Source organism: Oenanthe melanoleuca, chromosome 12 (genome assembly GCF_029582105.1).
Source record: "Oenanthe melanoleuca isolate GR-GAL-2019-014 chromosome 12, OMel1.0, whole genome shotgun sequence".
Taxonomy (NCBI): Eukaryota; Metazoa; Chordata; class Aves; order Passeriformes; family Muscicapidae; genus Oenanthe; species Oenanthe melanoleuca.
In genome coordinates this window covers 9,297,666-9,322,046 of record NC_079346.1, presented here as the reverse complement: position 1 = coordinate 9,322,046, position 24,381 = coordinate 9,297,666, and the positions used below count along the sequence as shown (strand labels likewise).

Genomic DNA, 24,381 nt, shown 5'->3' with positions numbered 1-24,381 from the left:
CCTAATTTCTGAACCAAATCTTCCAATGGGGTGGGAATGGCGTTAGGCTGATTTACAGCAGGGGAGGATTGAGGCCTTATTGTAAGGAACAAGAGGATTATATTGGCCTCAGAGTTCATGTCAGAGCTGGGACTGGAACTCAGGAATTACTAAGCAGTTTTCTCAATTGCTTCTGTTAGCTTTAAAGAGGGAGCTGTGTTGAGGAAAACCTCCAAGAATATCCGATTTAATGGCAAATCCACTCTTTTTCCACGACTGGCTCTAAGATGCCTGCCCACTAATGAACGTGGCTTGTTGTGCTCACACAATGGAGTTGCTCCCTCGTGGCCCAGCCAATCCTCTTACAGGATCCCACCAGGGAGATGCGAGGGCAAGTTTGGAGGTGACGCAGAGAGAGGTGCATTATGCAAGAGGTGGCTGCTCTGATTCAGGGGGTTCAGAGGTGACAGCAAGGTCTGAGGAGCTCTAACAAAAACTTGACTGGCTACCACTAGTGCTACATCACACTCCATCATGTGGCATGACAAACCAATGGGGGATTTATATCCCTCCACAGCTGGGGGCTGGATTTCTGCCTACATGGAAGTGTGTCCCACGTTATGCTCTGCAGCTTTAGGTCCCTTTCAGCTCTGTTTTATGGAGGCAGAAAGCCTCAGATGATCTCCCCTCAAGCCCATGGGCTGCTCCTTCCTTCTGAGGCCGTGTTCTGATCATAACTGATGTTCAGGATTTCCTCCTGTAGGGTAGTGGGTCAAATATTCATGTTCCACCTTTTTTTTTTCTTTCTTTTTGGTCAGATAAGAATATTATGTACAGGGAGATGAAGCAATTCAGCCAGTTCATATCTTCAGACTCCTACTCAGTGCTTTAACCCGTGTCCACCATCTTTCCTGGACTACTGCAGTGTTTATAGGACATTTGACTTCATTTAGTTTATGAAATTTTGCTTATTCTGCCTGTCTTGATCATTAGCCCACGAGGCAGCTTGCATGCTTTTCTGTATCCAACATTTCTTTCTGCCTTTTTTTTTCCCCATTTCCAGAAGGACTTGTTCCTTAGAACAGATGAACCACATACTGAGAAAATGAACAGGCCAGATTGTCTAGTGCTCGGCACCCACCGCTGAAGACAGATTTTCCGGAGAACTCAGTTTCCAAGGAGGCATCTAAATAAGTGACAGATACTCAGAAGTGGAAATGTGCCCACTTCTTTTGGTGCTCAACTAGTGCTAGAGCTGCTCTGAAGAAACTTGCTCTGATATGGCTGTTCTCCTTCACTTATGCCACAAGACTTCCACATCTCCTCTTTTATACTCTACTTATGGCTCTCTGCTCGTGCCATACCCCATCCCACAGGTCTCAGCTGACCTTCTCCTTCTTGTTGCCATGTCCTTCTGCACCATTAAAAGACCAGCATGTATATATACACTCACATTTCTGTCAAGGGGCTATCAGGCCTAATGCCCCCAAATGCAGAACATATGTTCAACATGAATTAATTGTTAAGGCTGATGCTGATTGAAGTTTGGTAACTCAGCCTGCAGGATATACCATATGTTTGAAGTGTATTGTCCAAGTTTAGATTTTAAACTCCCAAGGGCAGGGACCACTCCTTCCTCTGTGTTTACATAGCATCAATGAGACCAGCAGTGCTTGGGTCTGATATACATTAATCTCAGCCAATGCATTGTTAAGTTTAATAATGACTAGTTAACATTAAAGCACAATGGATAAAATATATAGACAAAGACTTTTCTTGGCAGAGATTTTTGTCATGTTTTTGATGCCAGATTCCTAACCCCTGGTTATCTGAATCATTGGCATTTTCTTGAAAAATTCAGCCCTTATATTGCACCATCCTGGTTTTCCCTTGTTCAGCAATTGATGCTAAGCCATGAATCCCTATTTAGGGTAACTAAGCCAGAGTCCACCTAAGTGAAAAGTCTGGAATAGGAAGGTATCTAAATGACATGCCAGACAGAGAAGTCAGGGAATCACAGAGCCAAGGTGTAAATGGGCAAAGGGAAATAAAGGTTTTGGTTGCAAGTATTTAATGTCATTTCTTATTATTTATCCCATTACTTTGTAGCTCCCAGAAACCACATTCAAAGGTTACTGTACACAGGCCCTCCAGTGGGAGCATAAGAGAGCTATAGGAATAAATCCAAACTCCATCTGAACTGACAGGCTGTTTTTCAGTGCTAGTTATGCAACATGTTAGTACCTCTAGGTATAGGACCAGTGGGATTTAAACTTGTACAGCAGATGGTCCGTGCATCATTGCTGGAATGCGCCTGCTGACCCTAGGGCAGAGCCTGAATGGACTTCAAAAGAGAGACTGAGCATGCTTCAAAGTGTTATTGTTTAAATGTTCCACTAAATGGGGACTCCGGAACAAAATATCTAGCTGAGGTCAGTCTGAAAAATGTCAACACACATAATGAGAAAACAGTATGTTGTGTGAGAAAGAATATTTCATAGGGGTATTCTGGCTATTCTGAGTTGAAAAAAACACTTTTTTCATGTGTGTCAGCAGATTGTCATAATCTAAGTGTCTTTCTTCATGAGCTTCATTTGCTTTTGTTGGAAAGAACAAGGTCTGTATGTGAAAGTCATAAATACCATTAGAAAGTGTGTTTTGTCCACAGACAGGTACACTGAGAGAACTGTCAACCCAAGTTATGTCAAAGGTGTGTTGCAATACAGCATTGACATAGCCCTGAAAGCCACCCTGCCACTCATTTCAGAGGAAAACTCCTAAGAACCTTGTGTCTGGTTTGAGAGTGTCATCCTGTGATTTCTAATCATTACTGGGTTCTGTTTTGCTCCTCCCAAAGCCCATAATGCCTGCTCATAGCATGTTCTTTTACCAGGATAATCCACAAATTTTGGCTTCTCCTAATGCCATTCAGGGAGGATTTCAGTAGGAAAGGAATTGGGTTCATGTTTAAATCAGTATGTTTAATATCATGAAGGAAGATTTCTTAGGCAAGTCTAGCTTAACAAGATCAAGACTTCAGTAGAAAATTCAAGATTCAGCCTTTGACTTGCTGGTCCCTGGGCCTCATCTTGGGCATTGCAGATATCAGTGGTCTGGTAGCTTTTGGTCTACAGAAGATTTCCACATTGGCCACTGGCAATTCAACATGGGTGGCTAAAACATTATTTCCTTTGCTGGAAGCAGAGAGCAGCAACCTAAACTTTCACAGCATCTTGTCCTGCTGGGGCATGCCTCTATCTTGATGGAGACACATTGCAATAACACAGGTTAAAAGCTAACCCTCCCTGCAGACGTAATAAAGATCCAATGCCAGGAAGAGCAAACAAGACTCGTGTTAAATAAGGGGGAGGCTTGTTTCTTTCCCATATCAATATTCAGTAAGATCAGCCAACTTGGCATGCTGGGATAAAAAGAAAGCCACCAGGCAAGGTAAAAAACTGAAGGGCTCTGAACTGAGGTGTTGTTAAACCAAGAAGGTAACTCGGGCTTGTTTGTAGATCCTCTGTGTCTATGTAACATGTTGTAACTGACACAAAACTTGAATAGCAATCAATGTAAGTGGGTCAAAAATAGCACCCGCACCCTCCCTGGAGTCCCAGTTGTTGCACCCAGTATCACTGCTCAGCTGTTAGCTGTGGCCCAGATTAAGCAAAAACCCTGTAACCTTACCTAACTGAGTGTGAATTCAGCAAAGCTTTCAGGCCTTTGCTTATCTCCAGTGTATGCTTAACTTCAGCAAGTATAGAAACTCTTTGTTAAATAAGACTTTTAAACCTGCAGAGAGCTGATAAAAAATCAGAGTTTCACCTTTTTTATCCTGTTTGCCAAGTGCTACAAATAGCTGATACTCGATGTGTAGATTGTTGCTATTCAGTGGCCAAAACTCAAAAGTGTGTCAGTAAGTTAAAGGTGATCTCTTATCTCAGTGTTCCCAAAGCAGATAAGCTACAACACATTTCTGATTAACATAATTTGTTTTAGGAATTCTGGTTCCCTAGAAATATTGTTACTCCAAAACAAATGCACTCTGCAAATTCTCTGAACTTCAGCTTGTTAAACTTCTCATGGAAAACAGAAAGTACAAGTCAAGACAAAGTGAGTTTGTGACAAAACTTTGCACAACAGGGAAACTCCAGTAAACCAAAGGAGAAGATATTACCTCTATTACTCAGTTTGCATTTTGACTTGAGTATAATAGGATTATAACCATTTTCTGTCAACAGCTTACAAAGAAACTTGTTCTGAAAGTGACGTATGGTGAGAACTTGCACCTAAATTGGGTACATCTAAATTCGATTGAACACTCCTAAAGCTGGCTTTTGGAACACAGAAAAGAGTTCACAAATGCTGAAAGAAGAATCCCCCCCAAACCTCAGAGGTTCCTCCCTCCATATGCTTATTGTACAAAGTATTTTGGGGATAGCATGTGTATTTGGGTTTGCACTTTGCAGGCAAGTGGTCCCCCAGCTCTTACCCAGAATGTGCTATTTGGTGTTCTCCTCTTCGAGTGAAAAGCATGTCCTAGTGTTTTGCTGAACAAGGAAGGACTTATAAATGCACTGGGTGAGGTCCACAACACTGCAGCTCTGGCTTCAGGAGGTGGCAGGGATCCTTTAAATTCTCTTGCTCATTTACATTAAGCAAACAAACAAAATTCCCAAACTGTGAAACCCACAAATTATGTATGTAGCCAGGCTACGTAATCACAAGTTCCCCTTATGGTTACTTTTCTCTTCCCTCTCACTCAGGCTTTCCTCTGCCTGTATTGCTGCTGGTCTTTACTAAGCCCCACATTCTACAAACATTTATGTGCATTATTTACTTCATGCCCTTAAGCAGTTGCAGAGTGTTCAATAGGTGTGAATAGATAATGAGCTAGAACACAACAGAACTGCATATCTGCACAGATCAGACTAAACCTGGTGAAGTTACAGCTGTGCAGAAAGTTCAGTACATGGGGAAGAGTGTGCAGGGTGTTCGCTTGTAGGGTCTAGCAGAGCTGGCATCGGTGTTTGTGCAGCACCTGGCACAAAGAGACTCCAAATCTGAGCAGGATCCCTAGATCCCAATATTCTGCAAGTAATGGCCTGCTCCAGGGACTATAATTAGGCACCAAACAGCAAGTACTGAGAGTTCACAAAGACTCTAGCACGTGGTATTGCCAATACATCTGCTGACATTCACATCTGTAGATTGTTCATTCAAACACTGCCTGTTTTGGAATACTAAAACATTCCTACCACCCATCAGCTGCTACCTGACCTCTTTAAAATAAACTTTCTTAATGGGCATGTGCCTGGATCACCAAAGAGACTATCAGGCTTGGCACTACAGAGGGAAAGCCAAGCCTGGTGCTAGTGATGGCTCTGCATTCTCACTCTCAGACATCCTGTCAGCAGGTCAAAGTTGTGGCACAGAGACACAAGGCACGAGCACCCCACCTACACACTGCCTGCCCAGCATTTAAATCATCATTATTCCAGGAATTTGTTGCACACCGTGGTACACAAAGTATCAGCTAAAGGAAAAGCGAATGACTATAAGTACTTTGTCCTGGCTTCAGTGGATATTCAGCAGTGACAAGAGTGTGCCAGGCTGAGGGGCCCAGCCAGCAGCTGGCAAAGCATGTTTTGTGTAGCTCTGTGAGCACAGACTATGCAAATGTATTCAAAGGATGTTCTTGAGGCAAATTGGTTGGAGCTAAATTTGCCCAGATGCTCTTGAATCTGCTTATTAGAGTCCTTAGCTTGAAAATTAGCTGGAACTGATGAGTCAAACCAGAGCTGACTTTAGAATCCTTGCATATTAAGGAAACCACAACCAGATTAAATGTGTGCATGTCTGTGTAGCATGGAAATTCACTCTCAAATCTTGTTCCCACTATTCCCAAGATGGGGGCTTCACAATGCTTAATATGTGGAGAGCTCCTGGAGAGGCCTGGACAATTATTTTTCCTTGGGTTTTTAGGTTAAGAGAAAATAAAAAATAGTTTTCTCTTCCATCATGGCTTTTGATTTTTGTACTTGCATCTCATTTTGCCTGCAGAGGCACTCCCTGGCAGTGAACTCATGCCTTCCCACTCCTGTTACATGTTCCATTACCAAAGGTGAATGAATAATCAAGACAAATATGAAGAATGACAGAAGTATGCACTCGTTTATTCAGATAATGAATGTGAAGGATGAAATCATCTTGATCCTGAACTAAAAACAACTACTTCAGGATCCTGTTATGGTAGCAAAAGATACTGGAGGGAGGGAGGATCGTGTTGTGTCCATGACAGTGGTACTTTTGTTCCCTCAGATTTCTTTCCCATAAAAGAAGACTATTAAGGGAAACTATTGGAACCTTTCTTTCACCTGAGTATTGACTTTAAGGAAGAAAACTGTGTCTTGAGCAGCGGTTTAAGCCAGTTTCTCCAAGAAAACTGGTAGAAAGTATCTGCTTGCCCACGAGGCATTTTCACAGATTGGCCATATGTTCTCCCCATTTGTGCCACCTCTGCAGCCCCTGGCAGAGCTCCAGAGCAGCAGCTCTGCCATCCCCCTGCCTCTGTCACCCTGACAGACACCAGCTCGGATCAGCCTTGCCCTTGTGGCAGCTACACTGTGTCTGACCCCTGCCTGGGTGTACAAAGGTGGGAAAAGGGTGGGCCACTTCCTGAGCTTAAACAACTGAGCACTGTTAGCTCAGGGACAATTGAGCCTCTGGTGTTTATACTGTCTTTGTCTGGATAAACTGCATGGACACTGTTCCAATGCAGCCACCAGGAGATTTTCTTGCTGATATTCATGGTGCCAGCATTCCACCCTTAACGTGCATTTTGGGCATCCCCATCTTTAATCAATACCTTGAGCCTCTTAATACTTCATTGTGGTTATGTTTGGATTTATTCTTTAAGAGTTTTCTTTTACTGAGGAAACCAAAGCTGAACATGGTTTTGTAACATATGGTCTTTTCCATGCTCTGTCAAAGGTAGATGTCACCTCACTGTGATGCATTTAGTCTACTCAAGTATCCTCCATGAATTTGACACCAAGGATGTCCAAAGGGATTGGCCTCCCAATGCCACCTTCTGGGACTTGAGCACTCTGCTCAACAAAAAGCTCCAAACATTGCTGAGGCAGAGATATTCAGTGTCTCACACTTCACCAAACCTGGACACATTTTGCACACACCAGCTCTGTGTGTAAGGAACTCAGGCTAAATCAGAGAATTTCTCTTCTTTCAGCCTCCAGCTTTTCTATCTGTGTCACAAAGATTGGCCTCCAGCTGTGAGAAAGTTTCTTATTTAACACATTTTGAGTAAGCCTAAAGAAGCCAATTCTTCCCTCCTCAAAACAGCAGAGTTTGTGTTCTTTCAGAAACATCTTCATAAATAACACCAGAAACTGAAAACACCTTTCTGGTCCCATAGGCTGGGATAGGACTTATATAGTTGCACTGACATTCATACTCACCATTTCCTCCCAAATTCTTCCCTGCCCTTCTTGATGGTGTGTTGGATCTGCCAACAGTGGAGAAGGTCCTGTAGAGGCAAGACCATCTTATACTCAGGAGATACCAAGAGTTAGACCTTTTGGATATTTTGTTTGCCTTTGTATTCAGTTTGTACATCATTTGGGACAGCATGCAATTTTTCATCAAGACAAACATTTGGAATAAAAGCTTAGGGAAAACTACATATTTAAAATAAAGCAAAAACAAGCCCTACCAAACAAACCAACTCTTGTATTTGTCCATAGAGCTTACTGATTAAGGATAATGGAATAGAAGGTTCCTGGATTTATGGCTCCTCAAAAATCCTTTCCTTCCTCAATGGCAATTATACTCCTGAGAAAAAGTCAGATGCCAGATCTAGCCCTGGCATCTTTCAGTGGATTTTTCCTAAAATCAAGAGGCTTTTCCAAGCCTAGTGGTTTCAGATGTTATGATTGATGTTTATTCATTTGTCCTCTCTTCCCATGGAACTGGCAATGGCTGTTATTTCAGTATCCAATACCACTATTATGTCTGTTGCTCTAGTCTAACTAGTTATATGGTCTCCACCATTGCAGTGTTTCAGCATATCCCAAGAATTAATTTTAAAAACCTACATAAACCCCTTAGAACAATAACAAACTCTTCTTCCTTCCAGCCTTATCCTAGGCAAGAGTCTTGACTTTTTGAGCTTGTTTATCTATGAGTAACTTACTGAGGCAAAGCTGAATTGAAGAGATGGGTCCTATCTTCAGCTGGGAAAACTGTGTGGAAGGCTGGCACAGGAGAGCCCACAGTGGAGACCTGGGCTGACTAGGAGTTTGCCAGGACTAGATGTGCTTCCCCTAGATTTTCTGCTCCTTGGCCCTGGCTCAATAGTATTTTTTATGATTCCTGGAATTTGGCAAGTCACAAAATTTTAGAGGGGCAGAGGGTAGACACAGGTTTTCTTCTGACAAAGAGAAATACTAGTTCTGCCTGGAGATGAGCTGCCCTGATCAGCTGTCACTGGCAGTATTGCTCTATTTATTCTGACTGCATTTGGACCAAAATCAGTGTTTCTGTGTGTCTCCTCTCCATCTTTGTCTGGGGATTGTTGTCTGTTTTTGCTGTGGACACTGTAGTCCCCCAAGACAAAATTTATCCTGCAAATTCAGTCTCTGTTTTAGATGGCCTTCTCTCCAGAAGTTGTGAGTAGTTTTTAATGGCTCTTGGGGTCTTACCTGTTACCCAGTTTCTGTGCTTTGGAAAGGCAGTCCAGGGGAAGGAAATGTTGATGAGTCTGTGGGTCCAACAGCTTTGGGGAAGAGGGCAAACCCCATGTGCTTGAGATGGTCAAGGTGGTGGTGAAGATTTAAGTGCATTCAATCCTACGTGAATAAGAACAAGCTGAAGCTCTTGCCAAGAGCTCTGAATCCAAGAACAGCAAATGGAAGAATTACCAATGTATAAAAATATAAATAAGCACATGCCAAGATTAATTGGAGGAACATGTCCTTCTCAGTGACCTTAGCCCGTGTGACTGTCCCTCTGCTGTCAGGGACACGAGCCCTTGATTCCTCTGCAACCAATGGACATAACCCTTGTTCCCAGCAGAGGGATTAAACTGCACGTGAGCAAAAATTGAGTGCTGGATAGCATTTTACACACACCTCTTTTTAGACCTGGATCAATGAGAGGAAATATCATTATATCATCTCATATTTGTGCTAGAAATGAAGCAATTTGCGTACTTGCAGGAATGAGATACAGTTGTCTCAGAAGTTTTTGTTGGCAATAGAACAGGCAGCTGTCAACACTTCAGCCTAGAAGTAGATGCAGCTCATTAGGACAGTTGGATATCATCAGATTAGCTGGGCTGGGAGATAGGGTGAGACAGGAAAACATATGACAAGAACTGGCACCACAAAACCTCCCCCTTCAGAAATACTACCTCAAAACCAAGGAATGTTGTGGTTATCACAGCCAATATCAATACAATATATCCTACTTTAAGGGCAGACTTGCCAAGTATTTCAGCACGGGTTTCAGTGCCCCTGGTACACATAAAAGTTATGGCATTGGTTCTGGATTATTTACTGGGACTCTGGTAATGATGTTCCTGGCATAGCACTCCTTGCAAACACGTACTTTGGAGGAGTTCCCATACATTTTTTTATTGTCCTCTAGAGCTGTGGTGGCAAGCTGTGTGAAATCTATCCAGAAAACTGGAAGAAATCAAAACTAAAGGGAAAAAAAACAACCAAACCCCATTAAAGATGTCAAAGCCTTTCTTGTGTAGACCTAAAACAAGGTCTGAAATCAAAAGGATATGTGTTGACTGTATAAGAGTTGTGGGCGAGGGAGTTTTAGATTTTCTTTCAGTGCCCCTAGAGGATTGCCTGATATATTCTGCCTGTATTTCTGGGACCAGAAAGATGCATTCAGACTGGAAACAATTCAAAGATGAGTAACAAATAAAAGTAACAGCAGAAAATACCTGAGTGGCAGCAGGGACTAATTTTGAAGAGAGCTTAAACAGACTTGTATCAGTTACAGGTCAAGGTGAACAAGGCCCTCAGCAGTACTCCATGGATATGTAAAAAAATGTAAATGGCAGCAGGCAGATGAAGTGTTTGTCAGCATGCATTGCCATGGTTTGTTTTGTGTTCAAAAGCTCTTTGTTCTAAGCACACTTCTCTTTTCAGAGCATGAGCTTTAGCTTTGCAGCCCAAGCAGCAGGGATGCCTTGTGTTTCTTTTGGACTTTTCATCAGATGATCCCCAAATGCTTTAAAAGGCTGAATTAAAGGAGCTTCACATTTAGGAAAAAAAAATAAAAAAGGATTGATTTCTCTCTTTCAGACTGCAGTCAGCTCTAAGTGTAAAGTAAAAGAGGATCTGGGTTCTCCAGTGGGTGAGATCCTTGGCCCTTTACACTGCTGCAGAGTCACAAACAAAGGATTTGTTACCCACCCTGAGTTCCTATCTGGGAACACTTTGGGCAAAGGGAAGAACAGCTCCCCACTCGTGGAGAGTGTGCTGCAGCAAGCAGCACCAGAAATAGAAGTTGTATCAAATTAAAACATAGGGGAGGAATAAAAGAGATAATTGCAATTTCCTTGAAGGGTATTAGGCTTGATCATCATAACTGCTGCCTCTATTCTTAATAGCAGTGAGGATGTACAGACATCTGTGTGATTTCTCTGCTGAGCAGCACCTCTGCTTGCTCAGTACTGATTTGGGTTGCTAGAGCAACACCAAAACCACTTCCTATAGAGCATGGATGTGCTCTGCAGGCCTCCCAGACCTACATGGTTAGCAGAAGTTAGGAAACTTCACAGAGGAAATAAAATGCAAAGTACTAAGAGATGTGGAAACCTTAGGGATGTAAATTCAACCACTGTTTAGTCAATGATAAAGAAAAATAGGAGCATGATGGCCTTAGAACCTTTTTAAGGCAGCTTTTAGTCTGTTAATAATCAAGAGGAGATTGCTTTATTAAAAAAAAATAAAATTTTGATTTTATTTGAACAGCTCCCTTCAAATGCTATCTCTCTGCACACTAACATGCAACACCCATCTGACATTGTTTTAAGCCTTATACTTGTATTCAACATTCATTTAGCTTTCATTACTGACAAAATTTCAAATGCCAGAAGATGTACAAAACCTGCTGGGTGATTTGCAAAATCTTCTGCTGTTGGAAAAATTTTAATGATTAAATACTTTATTCATTGCTTCTATTTTATCTGATTCCTGGCTATTGCCACAGGAATCCTGGGGCTTTGCAACAAGGAAGATCTGTACTTCCTAAATTATAATTTCTGGGATTATGCTAAAGCACCATGTAAAAACAAGTCTTAGGTTTTTTCAGACAATTCTCTGTTTCAATCATATCTAATTGAGAAAAAATTAGGAATTCACCTCTAAGCTGTTTACTAATAAAATCCCCAATTATTTCTGTAGAATTTTATTTGCTACTCAACTAGTGTGATCCTGGAAAAGAAAGTTCAAGGTCTGCCTAACCTGGAGATTTTTCTCCAGCATGCTTTCTACTGAATTGGGAATTATTTGAGTAGTGTTTGTGCTAAAAGTATTCCCAATGCTTTTGATGTTGAGCTTTTGCTTGTTGGCTGTTGTGTGTCCTTGGCTGTAGCAATAATGCAGTAACTTCTTCTCATTTCCCTCATATTCTCAGAACAATTGAGATTTTTGTCCATGCCCAGAGAACCATAAAACCATGGGCCATAAGTTTAGGGGAGTGTTTCTACAGGCACTGGTGATGAAATTACCCCTGGAATATTGCAGTTATTTTAAATTTCACCTTGCTGGAAAGTACTGGCAGCTTGAAAGGAGGAAAAAAAAAACCAGACAGCTTGAGAGCTTCACACATAACAAAAGATTAGAAGAATGGCTCTTGAGCCAAAAGACAAGTGGTGATTTTGATGAGCACAAACACGAAGGTCAATGTGGATGTTAATACAGAAACATGGAGAGATTTCATTTACTTTGCAGCTGAATCAAGGGATGTAGCTCCTATACATTTATTCCCTGATCTAGATACAGCATGGCTAAAATGGTGCATTGTGTAGCTGGGCTACAGCCAGGTCAGTCCCACACAGCCAGCACACTAAACAACGTGCCCTGGCCACAGCCCCTCCTGGGAGAGCTCTCCAGAGCAGGGGCAAGCACTGCTTGGCAACTGCATCTGGTAACCATGTCCCCAGGCCACCAACACACAGGGAGTGCTGGGCTAATGCATGACATTTTTGCAGAGAAAATGCCCTTTGACTATGAGACAACAAATTCCAGTAGTGTGACTGGCTGGGGGGCAGGTACCCACAACAGACCCAGTGCCAACAGCTGGGGGGTGCCCAAATCTGGTTGGGCAAAATATTAGAGACTATGCAGAGTCTGAATCAGCCCAGCACAGGGAGACAGCTGACACAGAGAGACAGGGATGCAGAGATCTCAATGGGCCTTGGCCTTCTCTTCCATCTCTGATTGCTGCCCTGCCAGCCTTGAAGTACATTATTGTTTAATACCCAGAGGGGACGGCTGAATTCCTTCTACAGCAACAGTATTTTTTTGTGATGCCAATGCCATGACCTTTATTCATGAAAAACAAAGTACAAATGGGGAAAGCAGGGTGGAGCTCTGTCAGAAATGTGATGTAAACAGCTACAAAGATGTGGTGTGCTCCTCCAAAGCCATTTCCCACCAGGTAAGGATCAGAGCAACAGGCATTGCAAACACGGCAGAGATCCTATCTGATATTTTGTTAAGCCAATTGCCTATACCTAACAGCAAGGCTTAATAAAAATTGCCAAATTGAACTTTTGCTCAGATTAGACAGCATCAACAACAATAGTTTCCAAAGGATTTATGGAAACAAATTCCCATTCCAGGTATCTTTTGACATTTAGAAAAAGGCAGCCTGTTTTCTAGCATTCATGAAAGTAACATGAACAATTCAGTAGGAGAAGAGCTCCCGTTTTGTTGTGGAAACAGTCTCCGCAGTACCCTTGAAAATTCATCCTGAGGCGAGTTTGAAATAATTCATGCTTTTGCTCTTACAAAAATATCTTCATGTTTAGAGCAAACAGCTGTTTTGCTGGTGGAAAACAGCAGAAACATGACCTGTATTTAAACCTGTGTCTTACTGGGAGAACTGGGAGCTTAGTCTCCCAGTAGGGATGCAAAATTCAGGCAGTGACAGATGCAAAGACTTCTGGAGTGGCACGAATTCAGTTTGAGGGGAGCCCTGAGTTGAAGCCAGGTGGAGTGGGCGTGTGGCAGTGTCCCCTGCTCTGGCTGGAGGTGGTGTCTGTGTCTCCTGAGCTGCAGCAGGCCAGGGGATGTGCCTGATAGAAGCCATACCCCTCTCCACATGGTTTCACAGGACCTCCAGAGGCACTGGGTGGAAAAGCTCCCAGGGTTCCAGCACACCCTTGTCTGTGTGCTCTGCTCCATGGCTCACCCAGCTCTGCCAGCACACAGCCCCAGGCCCTGCTGCTCACTGCCACAGCCCAGCCTGGCCATGCAGCCCCTCCATGCTGCCCATGGCCTCCAGCAGCTCTTGCTATGGGGAAACAGGGCTCAAGGGTGTCTTGGTGGGTGCCAAGGGCATCCCAAATCCACTTTGACTGCTCCACAGTTTGTGGGATGTGCTTCCCAAGGAAATTTGGGAGTATAGGGACAAGTTTTCACACTTCTGTCCATGAACTTCATGAGCCCAACAGACAAACTTGCAGAAGGAAAAAGGAGAAAACTTGAGGACTTTGGCTGACACAAAGAGTAAGAGACAATTGCTCAATGCTACAGGCAGCCTGTGACCAACTGTTCACAAAATACTAACTATTTGTGGCACATTTAATAATCAGTAAGTGATAATATTGGGTTTTTATACAAATCAGAGCTGACTAAGATTGGCCAAAGGGATTTAGAGGTTCAAGTCTGGACAGTTTGTGCTGTGTGCTGAGCCTATTCCACCCTCTCCCATTTCCCCACCCTCTCATGTACAGACAGCAAAGCAGGATTGCTCTGGCTGGGAGAAACAGGCAGAAATTGCTCTCTGCAAGGATGCACTGCTGGGTTGTGGTGTTGCTGCACCCAGATAAACTTTCCAAAGGCAGTCTCTGCCCAGGTTGGGACATAAGCATCAGGTATCCCAAAAGAGAAGTGCAGGGATGCCGCAGTGAATATTGCTGAATTTATTTTAGGCCACGGAGACTCTGGCTGAAAGATCACTTGGGAGCATGCCAAAGGTCCAGAAAAGGTAACTGCCTGGGGAGGATGAAGGTGACCCGTGGCTGGGAGCCTTGGGAGGTGGAAGGCCAGGCTGGCTCTCCTGCAGCAGGCGGGCAGTGCAGTGTTGGCGGCGGCCGCGATGCTCAGCAGCGCTCAGCCAGCCAGCTCTGCCTCCCTGCCACCAGATGCAAGCAATTTGTTTTGCACTTGGACTGGTAATCTGGAAAACTGAGGCACTGTGTTTTTAAGTTTATGTTATATGCTTGCTTTCCAGTTCTGTTAATTAAAATCATGATCCTGGATGAGCAGTCGCTGCATAGCTTGCAGAATTTGTTTTAAATTTCTTCTTTTTTCTAGACACTCAGGCATTTGAAGCCCTTTCTCTGCTTGCAGGGCATTAATTCACCTAGCTGGAAATTCTGTCTGAATTCGTACAAGCATGCATTTGGGAATGGTTTTGTTTGTTACAGTATTTTCTCCCCCTGTTTGTCTATATCTACCAATGTAATTTGTCAGAATAAATGAAGTAATTGAAAATTATGCACTCCTCATAACAGTTTCACCATCACTTTGAGAGGGAAGGGAGCAGAAGGACCCATAAGCAAATAGAAAGAAACATGAGCATGTATTAATTCACTCAGGTGATCACTTTTCTTCTTCTTTGGTGAGTTTAATCCATCAGCTTTTCTGGAGCTGTCCTGTAAGTCATGAAGGCTCAACTGCCTCAGCAAGCTCTCCACTGCACATTTTTGGACTATTTACTGTGATGTCTACTGTCACCCAGGATGTGGTTAGGCCAACCTGCCCAGCTAAATAATCAGCTCAAATGGAAATGGAAGTGGTTCTGCAGGGCAGCCTCAGACTCTATTGACCTTTTATTGCTTTCAGAGTGGGTTTGCCACAACTTCTTCCCTGTCCCCCAACTTACATCTCCTGTGGCTTCCCAGATTCCGAATCATTTTGCTGCACCCATGTAACCAGCTTGACTTGGCAGGACCTGTTGTGCTCGTGAGCCCCAGGAAATCTCTGCAGGCAGTGCAGCAGCAGAATATTTAGCTGCAGCATGGCAGGAGTGTTACCAGCAGGGAAATTCACCATGTGCATCACCTCCAAGCACACCTTGTGCTAACAGAGCACTTGGTCCAGTGAGGGAGCATCACTTACCCTGCCCAGATGTGAAGCTTTGCTTTTAGGACTGAAAACAGTGAGTGTGACACGTGCAAGGACAACATCTGCAGTGTCTGCTCTGGTCTGTCTGGAGACAAAGCTCGGAGTCGCTCAGCAAAGCTCACAAGAGCTTCTCCCACGCACAAGTGAACATCACCTGAGCTCAGCAAAGCCTTTCTGTGCAAATCCCAACTGCTCTGCATTGGGATCATCAAACAATGACTCCAGAATTAGATCCAACGAGATGTCTTTTTTTTTTTTTTTTTTTTTTTTTTTTACCATTTGCCTTCTTTTGGCTCATGTGATAGAAGAATTCTATGTGTCAAATTCTGATGCAGAAATTCTGGTATGAGTGCTTCTGTAAAATACAGAAGTGGAAAATGGAGCTTATATGACAGGAAATTATTTTCTTGGGTGCTTTTTTTAAATAAATTTTATATGATTGAGCCAGCAAAGAACAATGCCAACATCAAAAAAATTCCATTACCTGTTGATCTTATCCTGGTTTTGGCAAATTTAGGCAGGCATTGCAAGATTTTTTACTAACTGTTATGTAATAGTTCAGGAAAAAAAAATTACAAGAGATAAGTTATCATATATCTAGTACTAGGTAATCAGATTAAAAACAAAAAAAAACCAAACAAACAACAACTGGGAAATGCAATAATTGGATTTGCTAATGCCACATAAAATAAAAAGATGAGTACATATTTGGATTTTTGCACAGGGCAAGTGCCACAGAATTTTCCCTAGGGAACAATCCTCTATTGGCAAAGTGTGGTCAAATGGAACAAACAAATCTTTTTTGTCTTTAATTATTGTGATTCTGTTTAAAAGTTAGAAGACGTCAATTTTAGCATGTGGAATGCAATTGTACAAGAAAATGTGTTTCCTAAATTTTCAGTGACTAAAATTCACACACATACTGGTTATTTTAATTTAAGGAAAAAGGATTTTGTTTCTTTATCCTGTTACATAACACTGGATCTATTCTCCCTTGAACACACAAGTATGATTATCATTAATCTTAAAGAGAAACAGTTGTCTTTCAAAATCCTTTCTGAATTTCAGAATTTTTTTTTTTTTTCAGTTAGATCCCAAATGACTGGATATGAATTGAAGACGAAAGCACATTGTTTATTTTTTTAATTAGATTACTTTAATCTCATTTATACATAGTTCTTCTACTGTTCTTCTCAACAGCAATAGTGAAGAAAAAAAACATTGCTTTAGAGTGACTTCCAAAATACAAAACATACGGTTATACAGCATCCAGCAGGAGACAGAGTACCTGTTATTGCTTTTTTAGCTCATTTTTATGAAACTGGCTGGCTTTCAGTTCAGAGACATTCTTTAATAATACTTATATTTTTCATTCTATAGTGCATTCCTTTCAAGGATTTTAAATTGCTCATGAGATCTTGAAAATCCCAGTGAAAACCTTTGGATATATGAGAGGTTTATATTTGCAGGTAGCTGACTCTGTTAACTTGAGACACTCACTTTTTTCTAAAGCCACTTTGGTCCCAGGTTGTTTGGTTCCTCTGTGTTTGCCCCTCACTTTAGGAATCAGCCCCTGTAAAGCAACAGGAATTTCCAAACTCGAGTGGTGTCCAGAAAGGCTCCAGCCTCTCAGCCTTGCTAAGTGCCTCCAGTTAATTTGTAATTAGCTTGATGTAAGGAAAGGACCAGTGCAGGCAATCCCACAATGGCTAGGCCATCTCAAATAGAAGCAAAATAGGCCACCCAGAGCATTAAAGCAAGAGAATTTAATGCCAAGTGGCTACTTTTCCAGAAGACCTGTGGTTTTTCATTGCCTTTGTGTTTGACTTGTAAACCGGGTGCAGGGCTCTATCCCTGGCAGGTTCACATGATGGGGAGTGTACCAAAAACACAGGTCATGTTTTGGTTTCTGTTTGAGACCTTATTTATATATGATTTATATGGATAAACTAAGAAAAATTAACTGTCCAGGCCATAATTTCATCTAAAATAAACACAGACTAAAACTACAGCAACTTAGTGGATTGTGTGGATTAGTGAGATATCCTGGTATGTAACAGCAATAGCAACAGTTTATTCCCCAATTTAGTAATGCTTAAAATCTGCAATCCAGAGTCACTCCATGATATGCAAATCCCTTACAAAATCTGCTTCCCTTTTTCATGCTCAGGATCCTCTGCTGTATAGGGGAACACCGAAGACTTATCCCATGTAACTTTGTGTAGGAAATTATTGTATAGAAAATCATTAATGCAATGGACTTATTCAAACCATCTTTTTGCCATTCTTGCTTACACAATCCTTTACAGACAGTGCTGTCCATTTCTTTCCTAGTGCTGGACTTCATGCCTGGATGAACTTTGTTTTTTTCTAATTTCAATGTTTGTCTGTAAAATCTTCCCAATCCCTCCCAAATTTCCTCTTTGTCCGTGCCCTATCTTGGTCCTGAATCCATGAAACATCATGTTCCCTCTAGCAGCCAAACAATGAAAACAAGGTTTCTCCTGAAAAATGAAGAAATATTATATTGGTTACCATTTGAAAATTCATGAGAATTTGCTGATGAGCATATTTTAGGTCCTGGTGTAATATCCCTCCCTCCACCTCAATTAACAGAAATCTGAATTAGCTCTGCCATACCCTTGGGTTAATATTCATCATCTGAAACCTGGCACTCACATCCCTGCCCCTCGAGACCTCTTTACCCGGGTGCAGTGAATCTCTCCTGACTTTCGTGCCATCTCAGTAGATTTCCACCCGTTGTAGCCAAGCTGGGGATTTGGCCCAGTGTCTTTTTTAAACCCTGTGACCCAGACGTGGAGATTAAAAAAGAGTTATGTTATCGGATTAAACAGATACAAGAGGCACTCGCTGTATCAGCATCCAACACCTTAAAACTCCAGCAAGATGATCAGCATGGTAATGGCAAAAATAGTCCCTGAGAAAGAGGGAAAACTCAAAGGAAGGTGATGGCAAACCCATGCCTTGGGCTGGGGTGCAAAAATCTGCCACTCTGCCTGGTTGCCAAAGCAGCCACAGGGATATGGTGTTCTGCTTGCACTAGTGTCTTGATACTGGACACACTCGAGGTATAAAAGTCATTTGAACTCCACCTATCCATAGCCAGGGTGATTTTGGCCTTAGATAAGTTTGGGTTAATGTCTTCACAGTGGGGTTTTTAAGGCTTGATTGTGTTATGAACTGCATCAGCGGATACTGAAATCAATAAAGCTGCAGAAGGAAAAATTCTAACAGATTAAAAACAGACCTACATGGAAAGGATAATAATTTCAGACACCATTTGTATGCTTAATATTGTACACATGCTTATGCTTTGTAATTTGGGCTCTAACTTGTGATTTTGGTTACATAAGGGAGTGGAGAAGCCAGAAGCATTAGTGCTGCTGTACGCCACTGCAGCTGAAGGCACAGCTCCCCCAAATATTCATCAAGCACATTCTCAGAAGTTGTGCTGTCTCGTAATGAAATAGCAGATAGAAATGTGAATATTTATGACACAAAAGGATTGTTGTTGTTGTTGTTGTTGTTATTATTATTATTATTATTATTATTATTATTATTATCATTATCATTATTTCCAGGTACTGTTTACATATGTCTGACTTCAAAACAGCTTTGGCTCTTGGTCTTTAACCCCGAACATTTTTTTTATTAAACACAGAGAGCAACCATGTGCTTTGTGTGGCTGACTTTTAATGAGTGAGGAGCAACAGAAAAAAAGAGAGAGCAAGAGACAAAATACTTTGATTCCTCTAGAGAACTAGAGCAAAATATTCCACTGCTGTCAGTGGTACAGCTGTGCTGGCAGGATCCTTCACACAGACAAGGCTCCAGCCGCTACTTGCATTTCACTGATGTGACTGCTGGTTCCTAATCTGCATCCAGGCATCCTCACTGCAACCAAGCAAGTGGCTGAGCTGGTGAGAAACCTTTTGCTTCACTCCATGGTGCAGCCAGAGCTGCCTGTTTGCGGTCCCTTGTGGAGTCTCACAAAATGTGAGCTGCTTTCTGCAAAGGATGCCTATGAATCAAAGTTGCAGTACCCAAGAAACCCTGTGAATCAGAAGACATAGGTGGCAGCATGGACTACATCGTTATGAGTTTAAAACGAGGCTGTTCAGTGGAGATATGTCATCAATTAGCTTTGTATATTCTATATCTCTATCTGGTTTTCTGCTAAAAACCTACTCAGGTTCCAAATCAGTTCAGATACTGAAAACCACAGAATTCACTGGAGTAAGGGAAAATCGGATGTGTGACTGTGGCACAGTGTTTTGGGCATCCTGTATTGCCATCAAAAAGTGTGCAGAATGGTGCAGCTTTTGCATGAACCAGCTAAGGAAATAAATCAGCCTTTTCTGATACCTCCCTGGAGGCTGCTGTGATGGAATTTGATCCCCCCAGCAGCCTATGCATAGATGATGGGTTCAGGAGGTGGTCCCCCAGTGACTACTGTCCTAATTTGTGGGGTAGAAAGGTAGCACCTTGTATCCGGGAAAACCTAGAGAGTAGAGATGTGAGGACTATTCACTCTCCTTTGGTCCATCCCTGCTGCTCCCAGTGCAAGGTTAGCACCACGGGATTTCTGTGAAACACAGATGGCCCAGAAATCTCCCTTTCACAACTGTACTCCCACAATTGCAGTACAGAGGATCTTACTAAGTCTTCAGCGGGGGTTATATGAAAATTCCTCACGGCTCTCTGCTGCTGTATCATTTCATTAAGAGAACCAGAGGGGATGCAGGTAGGAGAGCAAGGACATGTTTGAGTCATATGCCCGTTCGCCTGCAGGGGAAGAGGACCAGCTTTCGGTTCTGTGAAACCCGACGCAAAACAAAACCTTGCCCTGCTCATTTTCCCCGCCGATCGCCCCGGCCGTACTTTGTTCTCCAGCTGCCACCGGGACTTCCCGGTGCCGGGGATCGCGCATTTGGGAGGCGGCAGGGCAGAGCAGGGACATCCCAGCCTCCCAGGCACCTGCCAGGCCACGCTCCCGTGTTGCCTCCTCCAGCAGCAGACGAGGTCCAAACCTGTCCCCAAAGCCCGGCAGAGCGGCACCGGGTCCAGGGTCCAGTCCCCCGGCGGGCCGGGGAGAAAAGCGGCCGCGGAGGAGCAGAGGAGGGCCGCGGCACGGGCAGCGGCGGTGACAGCGCCGTGGGATGCTTTTCCTGCGAGAAGGGCATTCTTTGTGTAAAGATAAAAAACAGCGACTCAAAAAACGTACGAAAATGAAAAACACCGAGATGCGATGAGCGGCTGGGAGCCCTCGCTCCGCTCGCGGCGGGACGCGGGCCGGGTCCCTCGGGCCGGCTGGGGCGGCCCTGCTGCCGGTGCCGGTGCCGGTGCCGGTGCCGGTGCCCGCGGGAGGGCGGGGGCCCGGGGCGGCCCCCCCGAGGCGGCGCAGCCCGGGCTGCCCGCGGCCGCTGCCCCGCACCCGCCGCCCCTCCCCGCCCCGCCGGCCCGCGGCCGCCTGCCAGCCCGGGCTCCGCCGCCGTGTCTGCGGCATGGCCCCTCCTCCCCCACACCCCTTCCTTTAGGCTCCCCCCTCCCCAGCAAAGAAGAGGCCGTGCCGGTGTTTTTCCACTCAGCAGGATGGGTGATGCTCAAAGCTCCCTCATTAGACAACAGACACGAGAGGTCAGGAAGAAAGCGCTTATAAATTACCGTTTCCTCCTGCTCGGCGCTGCTAGTCGCGCCGCACCGCTCCGCCGGACGCGCCGCAGGGGCGCAGCGGCGCGCAGGCACCGCGGCCAGCGGACACAGGTACCGGCACTCGCGGGCGGGCGGGCGGTGGGGCCAGTGCTGCTGCTGCCGCTGCTGCCGGTGCTGCCGGTGCTGCCGGTGGCGGTGCCGGTACTGCCGGTGGCTGTAGCGGTGGCGGGGCTGGCGCGGCGCGGGTCACCCCTCGCTGCCGCGACGAACAAAGGGGCGGCCGCTCCGCGCCCAGCGGAGCCGAACCGAGCCGGGCCGGTGGCGGCGGCATCGTCCTCCCTTTGTCCGCCTCGACTCGGGGTGCCCCTGGGCGCGCTTTCCCTTCCCCCTTTCCATTTATTTATTAATTCATCCTTCTCCTCGAAGCCCCCTCCTCCCCAGCTCTCGCATTACCTCGGCGGTGTTTTTCCTCCCCAGCGGTTATTTACCCCACACACCCCCACACCTTGCGTTAACTTTTTTTGGCGATAACATTCTCCCTTGGCGGTCCTCCAGCACATCGACGGCGCACGCTTCTCTCCCCGGGTATTTTTGCCCATTTTTTCTCTCCTTCCCACCCCTCCCCGCTGTGCTTTCTCTGTCTGCCGTGCGCTAACCTCGAGTGAAGAGACTGGTACAGGCAGTGCTACATCTGATGCTAATGGGCCTACCTGGTGGGTAATACTGCTGCTGATGCTTTCTTGTTATTTCCCTCATTTTCCTTTTTATTCCCCTCGTTTTCCTTTTATTTTGTGGGTTCTTGACATGCCGAAATCAAAGTAGTGATGGGGCTTGGAAATAAAACACAGGGACTACACAGGGCAGGTTACCAAGCTCAGCGTGGTGCAAAGGGGTGATAATTCTGGGTTAGTCTGGGGGTAACTTGGATCCAAAATTCACCCGCTGGCTTTTAGATAATGAATGCCCATTGCTGCCTGGTATTATAGCAGGAGGTATGTGGGAGGACTCACAAGCTTTCCATATAAGAGCATGGGAGAATTTATTTCACCCAGGCGAAGAAATGTGCAGAGTATGTTATTTATGACACTGAAGGCAAGCTGTGTTGTCCTTAGGCAGCTCCAAGAGTGGCAAAACTTGGTATTTAGAAATTGTAAAAGCTGATCGCTGCTGTTTAGTAAGAACTATGTTTAAAGGGAAGCACAGATGAAAATTAAAAAAAAAAAAAAGGAAAAAGTAGTGGGAGAGGATCCAGATAAACATGAAAAAATACAATCCCACATTTATTCCAGCACAGTTTGTGCCAAGGTGTAAAGAGGGAGGTTTTTGATTAGTTCTCATGTTTTTTAACCGTATTGGGAAAGGCATTAAGAAAATGTGCCGAGAGGAGCTGGTTACGTTGATAGTGCTATTTTGGTAACTGCATTTTTTTTTATTGCTTGCATGTGAAAATGTTTTGAGTTTTGGACTAGCAAAACAGTGAGGCAGTCCTGACGGGGACACATGTCATCGGCTGTGTAATTCAGGGCTCGGATGACAGTTGCTACCGGTTTAGATTTTATGGCTTTGGGTTTGAGGGTAAATCAGCCCGTTAAAACCTGCTGCTGTGGAATTTAGATGGGAGAGGCTTTGGTGAGGGCTCTCATGGTTGTTGACAGCCGCGTGTTTACCTCTGGGTCTGCGTTCAGCCGAGCTGACTGCTTTCTGGCATTGCCTACCTTTGCCACAAGTGTTAGGGAAAGGTTTCCTTGAAGGTTATTGGGGGTTTTTTTATAAGCAAAATGTGTGAGCAGCTGAGGCAGCCAGCAGCGTGACAGTGACAGTGTCCCTCACCCGGAACAAGCCTGAAGCACAAGTGTGGAAGGAGGATGTCTGTGTTACCCTGGTTAAACTGACATGGGAAACTTTATTTTTGGTGCTTTCAGAGATAGTATCTTCCTGTTCCCCGTCAACTGTCTTAGGTGCTTTGCATGTTGTTATTTTGTCTGTTTCTCTTTATTTGCCTTTCACCCCTGTCCCTTCCCCTTCTGCCCTTGGTGTCCTGAGGCAGCTCCCACTGGAGGGCGACAGACGCCTTTCCCCTGGCGCTGCTGCCCGGACCCCGACCCGCGGCCGGGAGAGGAAAGGCCGCTCTCCCTGTCATTTATTAACCCGCTGCTCTCACTGGGAGGGGTATTTTCTGTCATTCTTGGCAAAAGGCAGGAGATCGCAGGTGGCACTGTGATATCTATAGGCCCCGAGGAGGTGGGTGCATGCTCAGGGGTGCTGCGTCCAAATCCTGGTTCGTTTGCTTAAGGAATCTTGCTCTGGAATCTGATAGAAATCTGGAATCTTTCAAATGCTACTGACTTCTGCTTTATTTTCTTTTGCTCTAACCAGGGCCAAAATTTGTCATACAGCTCTTCATTGGTAGTGTTGAATGTGGAGCTTTTGGATGGGTTGCCTGGAGCTTTCATGTCAGAGGTGAAATGTTGGGGCAGTGGCAGGGTTTTCCAGTCAGCGTGAAATGCTGGCAGAAAAGAGGTGCCACATTGCACTGGAAAACTAGGAAGATGCTTTAGGTTGGCTTGCTCTTACTGCAGAGTGCTTGGGAAACCTCCCATGCCTGAGTGATGTTTGCAAAGCCTCGGTGAGGACCTTGTTCTACAGCTAATCATTGCTAATATTTCAGTGAGGGTTTTCTTTAATCAATACCCTTAGAGCATCTTAGTGGCTTCCAGCCAGGTCCTATGGGCTGGATGTTTCCAAAGAGACTCTTGGGCACTTTGCTGTGGTATTCCTAGGATTTTCATCAATGCATATCAAGGCTAAGCAGCAACCCCGTTATTTTAATTTTGTTCCTTCTGCATTTTCCAGTGCCCCATGTTTTTGTCCAGTGGGCAGTGGGACAGTGTTGCACCAGTGGCCCAATGGCAGTGCTGCCAGTTCCACCAGTAAGGGGAGTCCCTGCAGTGGTGCCCTACGTGGGGTTATAATCATGCTGGCAAACAACTCTGGAAAGATTATGCTGATTAGTTCCTTTTATATTTGAGCATATTACAACACTTAAAAATGGATGGGAATGCCATGGTAGTTACAGTCTTTTGTAAGTAATGTTTATTTGATTGGTCATATGGACAAATTGTAGATCATTTAAGAAGTGAAGCTTTGAATAGATTACCCGGTCGGATTAGTGCCTTCGACTTCTTTTCATCACTAATTTAATTTACATGACCAGAATGGATCAGGGTTAGTTTTTTTAAAAAGTAATCCTGTGTCTACTCCAGTAAGAGCTCTATACACAGAAGTAAAATTTATTCTAATGGCACTCTAGGGGGGCTGCTTGGAGAAT

The 24,381-nt window shown here is 44.3% G+C and overlaps 2 protein-coding genes across 9 annotated transcripts in view; one reads left to right on the top strand and one right to left on the bottom strand.

The window, feature by feature from the left end:
- Positions 1 to 14,456: 14,456 nt before the first annotated feature.
- LOC130258470 (uncharacterized) lies at positions 14,457 to 20,907 on the bottom strand. Its single transcript, XM_056501865.1, has 2 exons — positions 20,283 to 20,907; positions 14,457 to 19,454 (listed from the first exon to the last, which is right to left on the bottom strand). Exons 1-2 carry the CDS (start codon positions 20,905 to 20,907, stop codon positions 19,423 to 19,425), a joined length of 657 nt encoding a protein of 218 aa, XP_056357840.1. The 3' UTR covers positions 14,457 to 19,422.
- A 60-nt stretch (positions 20,908 to 20,967) lies between these two features.
- The window catches only part of SLC6A6 (solute carrier family 6 member 6), a 56,590-nt gene continuing 53,176 nt past the window's right edge, over positions 20,968 to 24,381 (top strand). For 4 of the 8 annotated variants that reach the window (XM_056501631.1, XM_056501632.1, XM_056501628.1 and 1 more), the window contains exon 1: positions 20,968 to 21,164. Coding sequence is in view for 3 of the 8 variants with exons in the window: in XM_056501629.1 (XP_056357604.1) it covers positions 21,748 to 21,766 (19 nt within the window). In the remaining 5 variants the exon portion in view is untranslated. Of the gene's footprint in view, positions 21,165 to 21,575; positions 21,767 to 24,381 lie in introns of those variants that run through there. The other 4 variants (XM_056501629.1, XM_056501633.1, XM_056501626.1 and 1 more) reach the window with 1 other exon arrangement.